The sequence below is a fragment of the Pelophylax lessonae genome (assembly GCF_965119305.1).
Source record: "Pelophylax lessonae genome assembly, chromosome: 1".
NCBI lineage: Eukaryota > Metazoa > Chordata > Amphibia > Anura > Ranidae > Pelophylax > Pelophylax lessonae.
Genome location: NC_138768.1, coordinates 227,329,068 through 227,350,248, shown reverse-complemented (window position 1 = coordinate 227,350,248; position 21,181 = coordinate 227,329,068). Strand labels below are relative to the sequence as shown.

The following is a 21,181-nucleotide window of genomic DNA, read 5'->3' as shown; positions in this document are numbered from 1 at the left end:
AGCCCGACGGCTAAGGCCATCGAAATGGCCTGGAAGCAAAGATACTAGGTACAGGAATGTTGGAAACCTTAAAAGGACATTTATTCTTTTTTTATAACTGGTAGGAGCTGAAATCTTTTGATGTACTTATCCAGATCTTCACCAAATAGACGTGCCTCATGAAAGGGAAACAAGTCTGTAACTTTTTGCAGACCAATTCTTTAGCCAGATGATTCTGCGCACTGTACTGACAGGAGCACAAATTGTGAAAACTGCTGAATACTTAGGGGCATCTACAAGCACAAGGCATGAGGTAGGTCTGCCAATTATTCAGCAGCCTCCCCTTGAGCCCAAAGATTCTTAACCAACCGTTTAAAGCGGTCTTTTAAAGACTGACAAATTCCTATTGCCACCACCGCCAGTTGTACTTCTAATCCGGCAACCGCAAATAAAGCCTTCGGCAAAGATTCTAATTTTTTATCCGCTGGATATTTAAACATTAAACATCTTTAGACATTGTCTCCTGGACAGGTTAAGTTTTTGTTTACAGATGAAATAGCAGCATCCACCATTGGCATACTCCATTTCCTTGTAAACTTTTCCTCCATGGGAAACAGAGAGAACCTTTTAGCAGGCACAAAAATCTTATCAGGGTGATCCCAGTCAGCATACACTACCTGCTCTAGTAGCAGGTGTAAAGGGAAGGCCTGAGAACTTTGCGGAGGGCGTAATGAGCCCAAAGACGTAAAGTAAGCCTCCAAAATTTCTAATTGAGGTAACTTAAACCCAGACCTGACCATCTCTGTGAGAGACTGGATCAACAATCTCTGGGATTGAGAGGCTGAAAATGGCTCCTCGGAGTCCCCAGCCTGACCCTCCTCCAGGTTATTCAGAGCTACCTCTTCCATATCCTCTGTCCACTCTGGTTCCAACCAAGCGGGCTCAGGAGAGAGAGATCCATCCCGTTTTTCCCCTTGTGACACTAAGGCAATCATACCAGCTATTTTACCCTCTAGGCCAGCTGAAGCGGATGCCAAGTTGTCCTTTGTGATGTAGGCTGACGCAGAGGCACTAGAAGAAGCAACAATTCCTGACAAGCACAATGGCTCAGATTGGCCAGTTGCTTCTGGTCTTTCAGAGGAAGTTAGCACAGTGGAAGCATGACTAGGATCCTCTAATCCTGATGGTGGCGCACTTGCGTCCCTTCCAGCTGTATCCCTTCCCCCCCGCTCCTTTTTCTGGGAGACATTGCTTACTTTTAAAAGTAAGTCATAAATTTGAGGTAAAAACCCCTGTGGACATTTATCCCATAGCAAAGCTATGATCCAGCATCCGCAGCCATCACATCTTGGTTAACAACCTTAACCCAGATACCAGTGCCTGCAATACCTGTGTCCATGTATCTGAGAATGACTCACATGCCCACATAGAAAGCCTGCTTGGTGTCCCTTCCAGCCGACTCAAAGGGGCTCTACATGCAAGGAATGGTCTTCATTTTATAATGCCATGTGCATAACCACTGTATCTCGTGCATGCTCGCCATGCCCGCTCCCAGCGGCGGCTTCTGCCCATCACTGGCCTTGCAGCCCGCTGCCCCTCCAGTATGTAAGGGATGGAAAAGAAAATGCCAGGTATGCTTACAACACCACCAACAAATGACACCATCTAGTGGGCAGACTCAGTGCTGCACTCGAACTGGTATCTGGCAGACAAACTGCTGCTGGGATTTAGTGCACAAACCAATATATATGCTTAAAGGCATATTTCCCCCTTCTTAAAAAAAAAAAAAAAGTCAACTTACCAGTCCCTCCGCAGGACATTGCTATAAGAAAATGATCCAGCCTTCACCCATGGACCTTCAAGGACCGGGTCCCCCTTATACTTTGGGGTCCACACCCCTGGACCTGTACAGCACCCAGCTGGAAAAACACCTTGGAATTACAGCCCAGGGTTCCATCATCCAGGGTCCAGCGCCCAAAGGGTCACATTACAGGCAAAACCTCGCTCCTTCCTTTCCGAGGCTCGGGCACCATCCATTTTGGCCTTTAGCCATGCGAAAGGATCCGATCACATAGCCCCTTTTCCTGGGATCATCATTTTGTTGGAGAGCATAACAGCCATGACCATCACCTTCAAGACACTGAAGAAAAAAGTGAGGTACTTCCTGTATGGGGGGGGGGGGGGGTTATATAGAGGGGGGGATTCCTGTCTTTTGATTTGCCAGTGTCCAGTGGCATATAACCTAGATAGTAATTATTATGGCTGCTCTGTGTCCCGTAATGTGTGATAAAGAAAGAGGGCTAGATTGTATCTTTATTTTTTAAGCTATTCTCATGAAAAAGAATGAACATGCTGTAAATGACCGTATCACTTTGTATTCATTTATTACCAACCTAGTTGCTGTTTATAGTTTGTAATTATCTACGAACATGGGGGTGAATTTCTGATTCTCTTACTTCCATCTAGTACAGACTCTAGAGCAGTGGTTGCCAACCTTTCGGACCTCGTGGACCACTAAACTCATAATTTTGAATCCCGCCGACCACTAATATGAATTCTACATGCTTTATACACACACAATGCTCTGGCTCTCTGTCCCCCCTCCACCCACACTCTGCATCACACTGCTGCCTTACACAGGCTTATCACTGAATCTCACCTTCTTATCCAGCAATGTGCTCAAGCTTCCTCCCACAGTCTGAACAGCGCTGCCATTGGAAGTCCCCTCCTCCTTCACCGCCCCATCTTTACACTACTCCCGACGTCTCCCTCTGAGTTCACAGGAGCTGGACTACAGAGGAGGCATCGGGTATCAATGCATGCTGACAGTATTGACTGTCAGCGCGCATTGAGAACATCCACCACAATGTTGATTTGCGGCAGAACCCCTGGGAACCACCAAAATTTTCTCCTCAGACCACAGGTTGGCAACCGCTGCTCCAGAGTATTTACTGGTAGCTAGAAATCACGTGACCTAAGTGGTGTCTGGAGTATGGCTTTAGATGTCAACTTCACTGACATCAAAGGAACAATCATGATGGAATGGCTCTTATTCTTGTAATTATTTTTTTTTTTTTTTATCACTATACCTGTAATGAACTCACAAGAGTCCTTTATCTTTGGCTATCAGATGGGACTATTTCTCAAGAGACCAAACAGTATCAGGATAACATGTTATTTATTAGCATACAGGAGAAGATGTGTAATGATAATTTCTCCAACCAGTGGAGTTACAGGGAAAGCACAAAACCCACTAAACAAAATTTATTCCAGAAACAATTTATCACTTTTATTAAGCTCCAGCTTAACATTCAATATTCCTCCACACACCAGATTTTTTTTCTTGGTTTGGCGGTGGTCATTTATAATACAACAGTATAAAAGATCATTTCAAAATGGAACTTTTTAGCTCAGTCTGAACACCGTTACACAGCTCCTCTCATGCCAAAACTTTACTGCCCAGGAGCAGACAGGGATTTGTTCATGAACTGCTTCTTCACAAAGCACATCCACCACTAAAAACAAAGAAAGTGGAACAATTATAGGAATTGCAAGACAGAGATATTCAGCACTAGACCTGCTGAGCCATGTTGTAAATTATTTTAACTGCCATATTACCCATGTTAATAAACATATACACTGCTCAAAAAAATTTAAGGAACACTTTGATAACACATCAGATCTAAACAGGGAAAACTGGACTGGGTAATGTGTTAGGAACGCAAGGATGCCACACGTTTGAAGGAAATAAAAAGAATAAATCTACAAAGGGCTGAATTCAAAGACACCCCAAAATTCTAAGGGAAAACATGATGCAGCAGGCTAGTCTATTTTGCTGAAATTTTATTTCAAAATGGTACTCAGTTTGTACGGCCCCCCACGTGCTTGTGTGCATGCCTGACAATGTAAGGGTATGCTCCTAATGAGACAACGGATGGTGTCCTGGGGTATTTCCTCCCAGATCTGGACCAGGGCATCACTGAGCTCCTTAAAATAATGAGGTGCAATCTAACAGTGCTGGATGGACCAAAGCATAATGTCCCAGAGGTGTTCTATTGGATTTAGGTCAGGCTAGTGTGGGGGCCTATCAGTGGTATCAAATCCTTCATCCTCTCCAGGAACTGGCTGCATACTCTTGCCACAGGAGGCCAGGCATTGTTGTGCACCAGGAGGAACCCCGGGCCCACTGCACCAGCGAAAAATAGTCAGAAAAGGAGTAGGCAAAAAAAATGTCAGTGCCCTTCAACTATTTTGGAGGTTGTCTCATTGTTGCCTATCTAGTGCACCTGTTAATTTCATTAACACCAAAGCAGCTGAAACTGATTAACAATCCCCTATACTAACTAACTGACCAGATCAATATCCCAGGAGTTTACTTAAATTGATACAATACTCTGATTAAAAAGTGTTCCTTTAATTTTTTTTTAAAAGTGTACAAACAAACATGGCTTAATGTACAATCAACACTAAAATATACTTCTGCAGGGAACGCAGATAAACTAAAAGCAGAACTAAAGTAAAAAAAAAAATTGCAAACAGGCAGAGCCTTTATTCCAGAAGATAAATGCAATGTCCCTTCTGCAATTAAATACACTTACCTACCTGTTCGCAATCGTCTTTAGAATGTAAACAGAACTGCACATACACAGCTCAGTTTACATTCTGGCACACTGCCTGTGTGCTGGGATGACTGCACTCCTGTGCATGCGTAGGGGTGTTGTCAACCCATGCCAGCCAATTAAGGCGATCGAAGACTCAAGCCTGGTAAACGTTGGACCATTTGAACTAAGGCAAGTATTTTTTACTTTTAGTTCTGTTTTAACAAACACCAGGACTGGTATAGAACTTCAAAATGACTGCAGAAAGTAGAACTAGTTGGTTTACCTTGCTGGGCTTGTCTGTCTGAGGGTCAAACACTTTCTCACACAGCCTCAGTCCTGTCTCCTGTCTCAGCTGCTGCAAATAGGCCCGCATAATTTCTGGAGGAGCAGTGAACAATAAGACCACATTAAAATGAACAAGCTGATATGTGTTGTAGGGACAACAAAAAAAACCTGTAATCTCTTAATACTGTTTAATTATATGATATTGTATAGTAGATTTTAAATCATCTCTTAACACTGAAATCACTTCTGCGCATTTTTAGATCTGTGGTTAAAAATAAAAGTATAAATTTGTGTTTTACAAGTTATTTAGCAGACCACCCTTAGAATGTATATTAGGGATATAAAATCACATTTACATTGAAAACTGCATGGGCACTTCTTTAACCCATACACATTTGCAGTGGAACAAAATAAAGAAACAAATGCTATTTGTGATTTGCACAGCACATTTCTGATAGAGCACACAGGGGCCCGGGCAGCAGAAGAAAGTGAGAACTTGGACAGGAGGGGCGGCATACACTGGAACTGATCCCCTGTATTTTCCTCCTGTAGCTGCTGAATGCCAGTGGGAGGGGGAAGAAGGAGAAGCAGGCTTTCAGTGGCTGCAGGATAAAAATACAGGGGGATCAGTTCCAGTAAATGGCACCACCGCTCCTGTCCAGGTTCCACGGGTTCGGCAAAGAAGGAATGCGATATACCCATCACCTACCCGCGATGGACAGCTTGGGGGCCCCCGCTTGAAAGCAATCAGCTAGATCTTCAACGAATAGTCACCCCGTTGGCTTAATAAAAACACCAAGAGCATACAAGGTTTCATTGCACATGGCCTCCTGGGGGTAGTGCAAAGTAAAGTTCAGGAGCACTTCCCCAAGATGTACGCATCTGTATGCAGGTATGAGTCAGTACTTGCATAAACCTATGCATGTGGGCAGGCGTAAAAACACAACAGCAGACAGTCTGTGTTCAAGGTTTTTAGCCTGTAAGCACGTGTGGCATTTTTGCAAGAAAATATATCTGAACGTTATTTTGTACGGCCCAAGGTGGCCATGTGCATGAGCCCTTACATGCAACGAGAGCATGAGCCCTTACATGCAACGAGTGCATGAGCCCTTGCATGCAACGAGTGCATGAGCCCTTACATGCAACGAGAGAATGAGCCCTTACATGCAACGAGTGCATGAGCCCTTACATGCAACGAGAGCATGAGCCCATACATGCAACGAGAGCATGAGCCCTTACATGAAACGAGTGCATGAGCCCTTACATGCAACGAGTGCATGAGCCCTTACATGCAACGATAAAAAAATAAAAATAGCACAAGATTTGCCCACCAGCATACAACAGACTTCTTCAACCGGGGTGGCTTGGCAAAACGCCTAAAAATTGTCCATAAACTGTATACAAATCGGCACGTGGATGAAGGCTGCCTTTTAGTTACACTAAGTCACAGGTTTTCATTGTGCACCATTAAAATCATCAGGCTGCGAGTGTCCTAACGACCAATGGCACCATCAGTTGTTAAGGATGTCAGTCGCCTGCATAGCATCCTTGTTTGACCCTCCTCTGCCCCTCTCCATCAGCGTTTGAGTCACAATAGCTGAGTGATGGAGGAAAACTGAGGGATAAGAGAAACACTGGAATACTAGTTGGATTTGCTTTGGAAGAATAAATCGCCTCTAACGTTGGATGTCCTACTTGGACTTGCGAATGTTGCGGAATTATATAAAACGATTAAAATAGTTTTACATTTTAGAATGGGTTGCCTCGAGACTGTTCATAATTTTTAAAGGAAGCCTCGTGATTCTCCATAATTTTTAATGGGTGCCTTGACTGAAAAAAGTTTGAGAAACACTGGCATACAACAGAATTGAGAGATTCCAAACAAGAATAACGTCACACTTAAAGTCAAACAAAATTCATTAATCAGTAAATCACATTATATAGAGGTTTAAATTATAAAACAAGATTCGTCCATTACGTTAAAAAAAAAAAATCAAACAGGATTTGCCCATCAGCTGTCATAGGGCGAACCCTCTTTGAAATTGATAACGGAATGCTGTATAATACAGATGTGCACCAAACGCTCACTGTGCAAATCGCAAAGCAAAGGCTTTAAAGTGATTATAAAGGCAGAAGGTTTTTTTATCTTAATGCATTAGGATAAAACCCCTTCTGTGTGCAGCAGCCCCCCCTAATACTTACCTGAACCTGACCTTCCTCCACTACTTATCAAAAATCTATAAAAATACATGCCTGTGCTGCCCCACAGCAGCCAGCTTCTCCTTTCATTCAGTTGGAGGATGATATATTTCAATGTGCATGACATTGTCTGTGTTCCAAGGAGGATCATGACTTATAAAATACTGATGCTGCCAGATATTCTGTATTGTGATAACTCTATTCCTTGTACCGTACAATATGTGTGGCTCACACTGTTACATTTAAGGCCCCTTTCACACTAGTGCGACTTGTCCCGCGATTTTGGACCGCAAGATCGAATGACAAGTCGTTTTCCATTATTTTCAATGAGCCACATTCATATCTGTGCGTTTTGAAGTCGCACCGACTTTAACCACTTTACCACCGGAGGATTTTGCTGTCTTCCGTCCAGACCACTTTTTGTGCTTCGGCACTGTGTGACTTTAACTGACAATTGTGCGGTCATGCAATGTGGTGCCCAAACGAAATTTACGTCCTTTTTTTCCCACAAACAGAGCTTTCTATTGGTGGTATTTGATCACCTCTGCGCTTTTTATTTTTTGCGATATTAATAAAAAAAGAGCGAAAATTTTGCAAAAAAATGACATTTTCAAATTTTGTCTTTTAAAAAATATCCAATATACTCAATTTATGTCATTTTTTTTGGCCAAAATATATTTAGCTACATGTCTTTGACAAAAAAAAATTCAATGAGCGTATTTTTATTGGTTTGCGCAAAAGTTATAGCGTCTACAAACTATGGTGTAAATACTGAAATTTTACGCAGCTTTAATTTCTGACTGCCTATCTCAATTCATGAAGTGCTAAAATGGCAGGGCAGTACAAGACCCCCCCCAAATTACCACTTTTTGGAAAGTAGACATCCTAAGGAATGTTCTGAGAGGCATGTTGAGCTCATTGAATATTTAATTTTTTTGTCACAAGTGTTTGAAAAATGACTAAAAAAAAAAAATTTTTTTTTTTTTTTAACACAAAGTTGTCACTAAAAGATAAATTTCTCACACATGCCATGGGTATATGTGTAATTACACTCCAAAATATATTCTGCTGCTTCTCCTGAGTACAGGGATACCACATATGTGAGACTTTTTGGGAGCCTAGCTGTGTACGGGACCCCGAAAATCAATCTCCATCTTTAGGTTTTCTAATGGCGTAAATTTTTGATTTTACTCCTCACTACCCATCACAGTTTCGGAGGCCCTGAAATTTCAAGATAGCACAAAACCCCCCAAATGACCCCATTTTGCAAAGTAGACACCCCAAGCTATTTGCTGAGAGGCATGGTGAGTCCATGGAATATTTTATATTTTGCCACAAGTTTTGGGAAAATTACAATTTTTTTTTTTTTTTTTAACACAAAGTTGTCACTAAAAGATAAATTTCTCACACATGACATGGGTATATGTGGAATGACACCCCAAAATACATTCTGCCGCTTCTCCTGAGTATGGGGATACCCCATGTGTGAGACTTTTTGGGAGCCTAGCTGTGTACGGGACCCCGAAAATCAATCTCCATCTTTAGGTTTTCTAATGGCGTAAATTGTTGATTTCACTCCTGACTACCCATCACAGTTTCGGAGGCCCTGAAATTTCAAGATAGCACAAACCCCCCCCCAAATGACCCCATTTTGAAAAGTAGACACCCCAAGCTATTTGCTGAGAGGCATGGTGAGTCCATGGAATATTTTATATTTTGCCACAAGTTCCGGGAAATATATTATTATTATTTTTTTTTTTGTTTTTTTACACAAAGTTGTCACTAAATGATATATTGCTCACACATGCCATGGGTATATGTGAAATGACACCCCAAAATACATTCTGCTGCTTCTCCTGAGTACAGGGATACCACATGTGTGAGACTTTTTTGCAGTCTAGCCGAGTACAGGTCCTCGAAAGCCAACCCCCACTTTCAGGCTTTCCAAGGGCGTAAATTGTTGATTTCACTCCTGACTACCTATCACAGTTTCGGAGGCCATGAAATGCCAAGACAGCACAACCCCCCCCCCAAATGACCCCTTTTCAGAAAGTAGACACCCTAAGCTATTTGCAGAGAGGCATGTTGAGTGTTTTGCAGATCTCACTTTTTGTCACAAAGTTTTGGAAATTGAAAAAAAGAGGAAAAAAAATGCATTTTCCTGTTTTTTCTTCATTTTCCAAAAAAAAAAAAATGAGAGATGCAAAATACTCACCATGCCTCTCAGCAAATAGATTGGAGTGTCTACTTTGCAAAATGGGGTCATTTGGGGGGGGTTTGTGCCATTTTGGCATTTCATGGCCTTCAAAAGTGTGATAGGTAGTAAGGAGTGAGATCAACAATTTACGCCCTTAGAAAGCCTGAAGGTGGGGAGTGGTTTTCCGGGTCCTGTACGCGGCTAGACTGCAGAAAAGTCTCACACATGGGGTATCCTTGTACTCAGGAGAAGCAGCAGAATGTATTTTGGGGTGTCATTTCACATATACCCATGGCATGTGTGAGCATTATATCATTTACTGACAACTTTGTGTAAAAAAAAAAAAATAATAATAATTTTCCTGAAACTTGTGGCAAAATATAAAATATTCCATGGACTCATCATGCCTCTCATCTAATAGCTTGGAGTGTCTACTTTGCAAAATGGGGTCATTTGGGGGGGTTTTGTGCCATTTTGGCATTTCATGGCCTTCAAAAGTGTGATAGGTAGTAAGGAGTGAGATCAACAATTTACGCCCTTAGAAAGCCTGAAGGTGGGGAGTGGTTTTCCGGGTCCTGTACGCGGCTAGACTGCAGAAAAGTCTCACACATGGGGTATCCTTGTACTCAGGAGAAGCAGCAGAATGTATTTTGGGGTGTCATTTCACATATACCCATGGCATGTGTGAGCATTATATCATTTACTGACAACTTTGTGTAAAAAAAAAAAAAAAAAAAATAATAATAATTTTCCTGAAACTTGTGGCAAAATATAAAATATTCCATGGACTCATCATGCCTCTCATCTAATAGCTTGGAGTGTCTACTTTGCAAAATGGGGTCATTTGGGGGGGGTTTTGTGCCATTTTGGCATTTCATGGCCTTCAAAAGTGTGATAGGTAGTAAGGAGTGAGATCAACAATTTACGCCCTTAGAACGCCAGAAGGTGCGGATTGGTTTTCCGGGTCCTGTACGCGGCTAGACTGACAAAAAGTCTCACACATGGGGTATCCCTGTACTCAGGAAAAGCAGCAGAATGTATTTTGGGGTGTCATTTCACATATACCCATGGCATGCGTGAGCAATATATTATTTAGTGACAACTTTGTGTAAAAAAAAAAAAACAAATTGTCATTTTCCTGAAACTTAGGGCAAAATATAAAATACTCCATGGACTCAATATGCCTCTCAGCAAATAGCTTTGGGTGTCTACTTTCCAAAAAGGGGTCATTTGGGGGGTGTTTGAACAGTCCTGGCATTTTATGCTCAATTTTAGCAACACATCACCCACTCTTCTAACCACTTGAAAACCAAGCCTTTTCTGTGAGTTTTTGTTTACATGAAAAAATATTTTTTTTTCACAAGAAAATTACTTTGAACCCCCAAACATTATATATTTTTTTTAAGCAGAGGCCCTACAGAACAAAATGGTGGATGTTGCAATTTTTTTTGTTACACGGTATTTGCGCACACATTTTCCAAACGCAATTTTTGCGTAAAAAAAACACTTTTTTTATATTTAATGCAGAAATACACTATATAATTCCAAATTGTTTGGTAAAATTTAAAAGATGATCTTATGCCGAGTTCATAGACACCTAACATGACATACTTTAAAAATTGCGCACGCCCGTGCCGCGGCAACAAACTATGTACGGTTTTAAAAGCCTTTAAAAGTCTTTACAGGTTACCACTTTGGACTTACAGAGGAGGTCTACCGCAAGAATTACTGCCCTCGACCTGGCGTTCGCGGCGATACCTCACATGCATGCTGAAATTGCGGTTTACATATGACACTAGACCAACGCTTGTGCACGCATTTGCGCGCAAGCAATGGGGGGACAGGGGGGCTTGATTTTTTTTTTTTTTATTTTTATTTTTTAATTTGCTTTCTTATGTTATTTTGACACCTTTTCTTTAATTTTTTTTTTTCTTTAATCATTTTTATTGTTATCACGGTGAATTTAAATTTCCCCTATGATAGCAATCTGTAGTGACAGATACTCTTTTTAAAAAAAATTGGGGTCTTTTAGACTCTAGATCTTTCCTCTGACCTTAACGCATCTGACCATACCAAAATTGGTGTGATAAAATACTTTCCCAATTTCCCAATGGCGCTGTTTATTTCTGGCGAAACAGAAGTCATGAAATGCTCGTAGCCTCCGGCACCTTAGGCCATAGAGATGATTGGAGCCATTCTCATCTCCAATCAGCTCTATGGTTAGATAAATGAACCACCGGCTGCACTCTCAGGTTAACCGGTGGGACAGGAGAGCCCGAGAAAAACCGTGGAAGGCAGCGGAAGGCGGCAGGAGGGGGGGGGGGGGGGGAGTCCCCTCCCACTGCATGTAAAAGCAGTCTAGCGGCCAATTATCCGCTAGGATTGCTTTTACATGTAAGCCGACCGCTTGCTGTAAAAAACGATGCCAAGATGATGCCTAAATCTGCAGGCATCATCCTGGTATAACCACTCAAAGTCCAGCAACGTACCAGTACATTGCTGGTCTTTGTTTGGCATATAGGTTTTTTTTTTTTTTCATGCAGCCTGTGGGCTGAACGAAAAAAAAGAGAACCTATCAGAAATCAGCACAGGAATAATGCGTAGTATTACTCATCATTAACCGCCCAAACAACCACCCACTGAATTTAATGATGGGTATACACGGCACTATCCACGTATACCAAAATAAGATTTTAACTGCAGTGCTGAAATCAGAAAATCACCACAGCTGCTATCAGCAAAGGTATCCATATATGCTGAGCGCAAACACTGTTTGTGTCAGAATATATAAAATCAATGCGTGGTAGCCGACGAGTACCTGCAAGAGAAACAGGTCACAAAAGAATGAAAAACAAACAAAGTACATTAAAAGTACATAGGAAGTGCAGAAGAACATAAAAAATGACTGAGACGACAACTATTTTTTGCTTTTATGTTTTTTTTTTTTTCTTCAAACGTCGAGTTCCAGGTTCCAGGTTCGGGTCTCTCAAAATGACGATAGCCATCGAACATCTTTTGAGACCCTGTGTAAATGTGCCCTAAACTGTGCCATGCTGTACCCTACACTAAAAATCTAGTAGTGTGTGGTAGCGACAGAAACAGTCACCGTGGCAAAGACCAGGTTGGTCAGGACAGTCAGGACAATAATTCCGGGTGTCACGCCTAAATCAGCGCTTGCTGCAGACACGGCATCTTTTTTGGGGGTATCGTTGGGTACGGGTACTCGGGAGGAATTTCGGAAAATGCCTCTCATGCAGCCGGCTCACTGCATCTGGTTGGTGAATTGGGGCAGGAGCACCAGCTGGATACAGAAGGGCTCTGATTATCTCTTCTTGGAATTGAAAGAAGGATAATGTTCCGGCAGACGCTTTGTATAACACAAAAGCGTTGTAAACAGCCAACTGAAATAGGTATACAGACACTTTTTTGTACCAGCGTCTGGCCTTACGGGCAATTAGGTACGGTCCCATCATCTGGTCGTTGAAGTCCACCCCTCCCATTTTACGGTTATAGTCGTGGACACAGAGGGGCTTCTCAACAACACCAGTGACCGTAGAAATTTGGACTGCCGTGTCTGGGTGAATGGAGGACAGCACGTAAACATTTTGTTTGTCCCTCCACTTCACTGCAAGCAATTCCTCGCACCTCAAGCAGGCTCTCTCCCCCGAGCTCAGCGGGGCATTTACTAGCCGTTGGGGGAAGCCCCGGCGATTAGATCGCACGGTGCCACAAGCGCCAATTTGCAATTGAAAGAGGTGTCTAAAAAGTGGCACGCTTGAATAGAAATTGTCCACGTACAAGTGGTACCCCTTTCCGAATAAGGGTGACACCAAGTCCCAAACTATCTTGCCGCTGCTCCCTATGTAGCCTGGGCAGTCGGGGGGCTCCACAGTGCTGTCTTTTCCCTCGTAGACACGGAAATTACCTGTATAGCCTGTGGCCCTGTCACAAAGCTTATACAACTTGACCCCGTATCTGGCACGCTTGCTGGGTAGGTACTGTTTGATAGCAAGACGGCCAGTAAACTTAATCAGGGACTCGTCAACGCAGACATCTTGTTGGGGGGTAAACAAGGCTGCGAACCGCTGATTGAAGTGGTCTACGAGGGGCCGAATTTTGTGGAGCCGATCATATGCAGGGTCTCCCCGAGGACGACAGAGTTCATTGTCGTTGAAATGCATGAACCGAAATATTTGTTCGTATCGAGTCCTGGACATAGCAGCAGAGAACACGTGCATTTGATGAATTGGGTCAGTGGACCAATATAACCGCAATTCATTCTTTCTTGTAATGCCCGTGTTGAGGGAAAGGCCCAGATAGGTTTTAAACTCCTGAATCGTAATAGGATTCCAGGCAAATGGTCTGGCAAGGGGTGAATTTGGGTTGGCGGCGATAAATTGTTGAGCATACAAATTTGATTGGTCCACAATAGATCTGTAAAGATCTTCAGTGAAAAACAGCTCAAAAAAGTTTATGGGATTAAAACCAGCTGTTTCCACTTGGATTCCGGGTTGGGCGGTGAATGGGGGGAAGTACTGGCGCTGTGGAATCTGTGGGCTGCCAATTAGGATATGCCAGCGCTTCAGGGAGGACACTATGGGCTCTACGGGCCTGTCTTCGGATACGCGGTGGCTGCGGGCCACTACTCGTGCTAGCCACCGCACCAGCTTCAACTGCACTCAGGTGACTCGCCACGTCACCAGGTGATACTGCAGCGCTGGTTGAAGGTCCAGGGTGTACTAGGCCGCTCGTGCTTGCCAGTTCACGAGAAGTGTGAGCGACACTAGTACTGGCACTCTGCTGCATACGAGAAACCCCCGGTTCTTGCAAGTCAACAACTCCAGAATGGGGTCGGGTACGCCTGACCCTAGCAGGGACCCCTCTGTCGGAGCTATCTGTCAGGGAGCCGCTGCCATCATCTGGTTCGTATATTGACCCTGATTCTGCCAGTGAGGCTTTTCCCATCGCTCTCACTTGACATGGTCATTATACTGTATATAGCATCATCACTGAACGAACGTTTTGTCATTTTGGTAGCTAAATTTACCCGTACAGTGATGCGACTACTAGGTAATAAAAGCACCTGGTTGTCGAGGACTATTTGGTCGCTACAAAAAAAAAACTGCTAGTGCTAACAGAGATCAGGCCTGACTCTGCTAACGCAGCGGTTTTGTGTGATGTGTTTTTTGGAAGTGTCAGTAATCTATTGATTACTACACTTGCCTGGGTAAGGTGGTCTGGGCAAGGGGGCTAAACGCAGGTGCTAACAGGAATCAGTGCTGATTGTGCAAACACTGCGTTTGGGGAACACTAAATTATGAGGACGCTAGTATAGTTCTGATCAGATCAGATATTGATCTGTTCAAACACTATACTAGTAATGGTGGTGTGTGTGTGTTAGTGTACTTGACTAACTGACGCTAAGTAACGGTGGTGTAGTGGGACCCTGACGCTAACTAGCTAGCCTAAGTTGTGTCACCCGTGACGCTAATACAGTGATCGGTAATCACTGTATATAGTGAACACTGTGACAGGGAAGTGAAGGGGTTAAACTGGGGGAGATCAAAGGGTTAAACCTTTATAGAGGATAGATGGCGGGTGGCCTAAACCTGTTTGGGCCTAGCGCAAGCGCAAATTAGGATCACAAGTGACACTAAATACAGTGATCAGTAGTTATCTGATATACTGTATATATTAGTTCACTGTGTGATAGGGAGTGAAGGGGTTAACTGCAGGAGATCAAGGGGTTAAACCTTTATAAGGGATAGATGGCGGGTGGCCTAAACCTATTCGGGCTTAGCGCAAGCGCAAATTAGGGTCACAAGTGACATTAAATACAGTGATCAGTAGTTATCTGATTTACTGTTTATATTAGTGCACTGTGTTATAGAGAGTGAAGGGGTTAACTGGGGAAGATCAAGGGGTTAAAAGTTTATTACGGGATAGGTGGCGGGTGCCCTAACCCTATATGGGCTTAGCACAAGCGCAAATTAGGGTCACTAGTGACACTAAATACAGTGATCAGTATTTACCTATATACTGTATTTAGTGCACAGAGTAATAGGTAGTGAAGGGGTTAACTGGGGCTGATCAAGGGGTTAAAACTTTATTAGGGGATAGGTGGCGGGTGCCCTAACCCTATTTGGGCCTAGCGCAAGCGCAAACTACGCTCACAAGTGACACTTATACAGTGATCAGTAAATTATCTGTATACCACTGTATATAGTGTTCACTGTGAGGGGTTTTGGGGGTGATCAGAGGTGATGAAGGGGTTAAATGTGCCTATGTGAGGTGTGTCAGTGTAGTGTTGGTGGAAACTCACGTTTTTGGTGTGTCTCTGTCTCTCTCCTGGAATCGAAAGGACTCCAGGAGGGACAGTGACATCACTTCCCCTGTCTGTGTTTACATTACACAGACAGGGGACAGATTGTCATTGGTGGGGACCGATCGCCTGACACTGACCAAAAATCATTGGTCAGTATCTGGTGATTGAACGGTTCCCTACCGAATCCGATTGGAATCGGGACCCGCGGCGCGCGGGAGCGCGCTCTGGGAGCCGTGAACCCGCCCGACGTAGGCCTACGTCGCTGGACGGGAACGCGGCACTTTGCCGCAGTAGCCTCCATGTGAGCGGAGGTAAAGTGGTTAAAGTAGTTCCTGCACTACTTTGGCACGATTTTAATGCGTTTCGAGGTATATAGCCATAGCTTTCAAAATCGCGGCAAAGTCGCGTCAAAATTGTGTCGCCTAAGTGTGAAAGGGGCCTAAATGAAAGAAGAAATTTGCAGATTGCCATTGCTGACAAATCTAAAAAACAAAACTGCCTGCCTGATGGTTTGATCATCTCGTCAGTCACTGAGCTATGGCAAGCATTGTGCACATGAAGTTAGCATTACTGATGTGCACACTTGTTCCAGATCAGTGACTCAAAGAATTAAAACCATTGGATCAGAATGCCAGCCAGAAAACTATCATTTTCAGAACAAATGGTCATATGACAGCCTGTATATTCTTCCTTTAAAGCCCCTTTACACTCCTCCCTCCACGCTGTGAAACTGGCCTCTTCTCTTCGGTGCGCCACCTTCCAGTCTGACATTATCATGTACATTGCACATGGAGGACAGCAAACCCCGATGACTTGTTGGAAAGAAGAGGAGAGCACTGGAAGCCTGCTAGAGTTAGGAATAGGGGAACTATTATCTTTTATTTCTCCACTTCTAGACTTAATAAACATTGAACTTTTTCAGTACAGAGGGCCCTGCTGCCGAGGTTTCTTTTTGTCTTTTTAATCCTGGAGTTCAGCTTTATTACTCATCAGTCAGTTTCATTCTACAAGGTCTGATATTAAACATATCACCATCAGCACAGTCTTACCATCCTCCTGCTTGTTGGAAGGCTTTATGTACATGGCATTAAGAGGGAACCCTGGTTCTCCTGGGATAGGGAAATTTGTAATTCCCAGGGTGTACATTTCCTTTTCTCCTTGGCCTTTAGAAGTGCACTGATTCCAAAAGAAAAAAAAAAAAAACAAATGGCTAGTGAGTTACAGCCTATACTCATTATCGAATGGAATCTTCAAATTAATGTCTTAGGATATATGAATATATTAGGATATATGTTAGTTAGTAAGTGGTTTGTGTCTGTATATACTCCTCACCTTTTGTAACTTCTTTAAGCATTCAGAAATGTACAGAGTGATATAGATTAATGTTCGGTCGGCTTCATTCTGAAAAAGAATAAAAAAGTCATAACATGGATTTAGAAGGCATATTAGTGAATTTGAGATAAACCCATGAGATATTTTGTGAGAACACTGAATATGTCATGCAAAGTTCTAGATCTAGAGTAGACAGGCGTGTGGTTGCCAGTGTCAGCAATGCTCTGCAGTCTGTATATGTTATCTGGCTCATACATCTGCCGATCATATAACACTGGAAAGCCTGACTCTCAAAGTCCCTCCCATATTTCCTGAGGTCGACATTAATATTGGACAAAAGCAAGAACTAGTGTCCCAGTATTTTTATTAAAGAATCAGTCAACCAAAAATGTAAAATTCAGTGTACTGAAGAGGAGAGCTGATTCAACTCCCCTTAAAAAAGGAACTCTGGCAGACCTCTTAATTTTTTTGGCCATGCTTACCTAAAAGGTAGTATCTGCCCATTTCTGATTCTCATCCATCCAGTGTTGACCCGCTGAGATCCTCATGCTCTGCCACTGCTGCTTCCTGCCCCACCATGATCTCTCTGACGTCATCAAGTGACCTGCCCGCTCTTCCAGGTTCAGCGGCCAGGCCTCTCGATAGACCAACACCCTCCTCCTGTTGTTAAACAAAAGGCTATGACTCCTATGATATGTGACATACATATCCAGTGAGGCACAGCGGGCAGCGTGCATGTCATTTGCCTAAGGCAAGTGACGCGCATGAGGAGGCTGGACAGACGTTAACCACTTTACCACCGGAGGATTTTGCTGTCTTACGTCCAGGCCACTTTTTGCGATTCAGCGCTGTGCGAATTTAACAGACAATTGTGCGGTCGTGCGACGCCGTACCCAAACAAAATTTACGTCCTTTTTTTCCCACAAACAGAGCTTTCTTTTGGTGGTATTTGATCACCAGTGTGATTTTTACTTTTTGCGCTATAAACAAAAAAAGAGCGTTTATTTTGAAAAAATAACGATATTTTTAACATTTTTTTTTTATATGAAATTCCCCCCCCCCCCCAAAAATGTAAAAATCTAATTTTTGGCCAATTTGTTTTCTGCTACCTATGTTTGGTAAAAAAAAATCACGATAAGCGTATTTTGATTGGTTTGCGCAAAAGTTATTGCGTTTACTAACTAAGGGTTAGTAAAACGCCGCCGCTCCTCCCCTGGCCCGACTCCCGCTGTGACTGAAAACAGCGGGAGCGCGCCTCCGGCTGCGCGCGAGCGCTGCCTACAGGGGGAGGAGTCCAGCGACGTAGGTCTATTGTCGCTGGACAATAACGAGCCACATTTTCTGCAGTAGCAGCAATGTGAGCAGTGGGAAAGTGGTTAAATAAAATTTAAACAAAAAAGGATTAAACAAAAGAAAAAAGAACCAAAAAAAAAACCTATTTATGCAGAGGAATAGAGGCGGGGTGGAGAGACGGGATCATCCTCGGGAGGGTGAAGGTCTGATTTAAAGTGATAATAAAGCATCATTTTTATTCACTTTCAGCAGCGGATTTAAAAAGGAGTTATAAAAACAAAGGGTTTTTTTAATCTTAATGCATTCTATGGATTAAGATAAACAGCCTTCTGTGTGCAGCAGCTGCCCCAGCCCTCCTAAAATATACCTGAGCCCCATCTCTATCCAGCGATGTCCACGAGTCCCTCGGCCGTCCAGGACTCTCCCTCCTAAATTGGCTGAGACACAGAAGCAGCGCCATTGGCTCCCGCTGCTGTCAAAGTCAGTTAGCCAATGAGGAGAGAGAGGGGGCAGAACCGAACCCCGGCTCCGTGTCTGAATGGACACACAGAGCTGCGGCTTGCCCCCATAGCAAGCTGCTTTCTGTGGGGGCACTCGACTGGAGGGAGGGGCTAGGAGCAGCAAAGAGGAACCCTAGAGAGGAGGATCCAGGCTGCCCTGTGCAAAACCAACTGCACAGAGGAGGTAAGTATAACATTTGTGTTTTTATATATAAAAAAAAAAAAAAACGAGACTTTACAATCACTTTAAAGTGGTTGTAAAGGCAGAAGGTTTATTTTAATGCATTCTATGCATTAGGATAAAAAAAAAAAAAAAAAAAAAAAAAACTTTCAGTGTGCAGCAGCTCCCCTAGACTCCCTAATACCTACCTGGGCCCCATCTCTATCCAGCGATGTCCACGAGTCCATCGGCCGTCCGGGACTCTCCCTCCTGATTGGCTGAGACACAGCATCGGCACCATTGGTTCCCGCTGCTGTCAAAGTCAGTTAGCCAATGAGGAGAGAGAGGGGGCAGAACCGAACCCCGGCTCTGTGTCTGAATGGACACACAGAGCTGCGGCTTGGCTTGGGTGCCCCCATAGCAAGCTGTTTGCCGTGGGGGCACTTGAGAGGAGGGAGGGGCCAGGAGAACCGACGAAGGAGAAGAGGAGGATCCAGGTTGCTCTGTGCATAACCACTGCACAGAGCAGGTAAGTAGAACATGTTTGTTATTTTTAAAGAAAAAAAAAAAAACACAAGACTTTACAATCACTTTATTCACTGAGTATGTGTATGTGTAAGAATACAAGTTAGGGACCCTTAGATTGTAAGCTCTTTGAGGTAAGGGACTAATGTGATTGTAAAGTAGAAGTGTAAAGTGCTGCATAAATTGTTGGTGCTATATTATTATCTGTATTAAAATTAAAAAAAAAAAAAATGCAGCTTCTTTATCTTTTATTCCTTGCCTATGTAAACAGCTGCCCCAGGTTTCTTGTTTTAGGGTAGCTCTTTTCAATTGCAGCACCCTATCCCTATGGAGCCATCCTTGTATGCAGGGATTGGAGTGGTCTCCCTACATCACTGCATCAAGAGAAACACGCAGCCCAGTAGCCTAGGATGACAAGGCTACTTTCCTCCTCCTTTCTGCAAACTAATAGGTTAGCTGCAGACTTCATTGAGCACAATTAACTCTTTCCTGTGAAGATCAGAAGTTTAGGGAGGCAGCACTGAGAGAGCAGAAGCCAGTAGCATTAAAAAGTTGTAAGCTGCAAGTGCTAGGGTAAGATATTTGACAAACAGTTGACGGGGAATATATACTCAATAAGGGATTAATACAACTTCAACCCCAGTAATAAAGCTTTCAGATGCTTTCAAGAGCCATACAACTACAGGCGGATCCCACAGTCTCCGAATAATGAACTAAAGGCCTCATGCATACTGAACGTTTTTACAGCTGCTTCTAACATTTTTTTTCCTTCCCCTAAACTCTCCTGCATGTTAGCCTGTGTGTCCTTGCACAGATAGGCATTTAGAGGCAGGAGAGTTTAGAGGCAGAAAAAAAAAAAAAAAACACTTGGCGCTGCTAAACGTGCCTAAAGGCGCATTTAGCACTTCGGCATTTATTCATTTCATTAGCCAGAATAAATTAAAATTCTGGCCAATGAAATAAACTCCCAAACACTGAATGCTGCTAAACTATGCTATATTACTTTGAAAAAAAAAAAAAAAACGCAGCTTAGGTCAGTTTTTAACCACTTCTGGACCGGAAGGTTTTCCCCCTTAATGACCAGGCCATTCGCGATTTGGCACTGCGTTACTTTAACTGACAATTGCGCAGCCATGTGACGCTGTACCTAAATGAAATCAATGTCCTTTTTTTCCCCACAAATAGAGATTTCTTTTGGTGGTATTTGATCACCTGTGCGATTATTTTTTGCGCTATAAAAAAAAACATTTTTCACTTTCTAACATTATATAACATTCCCAAAAAAAAAAAAAATGAAGATTCAAATCTTTTCATAATTTTAGGCCAATTTGTATTTTGCTACATATTTCTGGTTAAAAAAAAAATCACAATAAGTGCATACTGATTGGTTTGCGCAAAAGTATTCACGTCTACAAACTAGGGGAAAGATTTAGGTCGTTTTTATTTTTATACTAGTAATGGCGGCGATCAGCGGGACTGCAACATTGCAGGGGACAGATCAGACACCTGACATTTTTTACATTTTTGGGGACCAGTGACACTACTACAGTAATCAGTGCTAAAAATATGCACTGTTACTGTACTAATGACACTGGCAGGAAAGGGGTTAACACCAGGGGCGATCAAAGGGTTAAATTTGTCCCTAGGGGTGCTTTCTAACTGTGTGGCTTGCTGCATGAACACAGAGACCTGTGTTCCTAAATAGGAGGAACACAGGATCCCTGTGTTCACAACGGCAGACCGCCATTCTTTCTCCACGGGGAGCGATCGCGGGTACCCAGTGGC

At 43.1% G+C, this 21,181-nt stretch overlaps 1 protein-coding gene across 1 annotated transcript in view; it reads right to left on the bottom strand.

Moving 5' to 3' along the window:
• Window positions 1-3,140: 3,140 nt before the first annotated feature.
• The window catches only part of ARPC3 (actin related protein 2/3 complex subunit 3), a 30,786-nt gene continuing 12,745 nt past the window's right edge, over window positions 3,141-21,181 (bottom strand). Inside the window, exons 4-7 of the mRNA XM_082243304.1 lie at window positions 16,919-16,987; window positions 16,636-16,762; window positions 4,864-4,958; window positions 3,141-3,494 (exon numbers count right to left, since the gene is read on the bottom strand). Coding sequence (XP_082099430.1) covers window positions 3,432-3,494; window positions 4,864-4,958; window positions 16,636-16,762; window positions 16,919-16,987 — 354 coding nt within the window. The 3' untranslated portion in view covers window positions 3,141-3,431. The remainder of the gene's footprint in view (window positions 3,495-4,863; window positions 4,959-16,635; window positions 16,763-16,918; window positions 16,988-21,181) is intronic.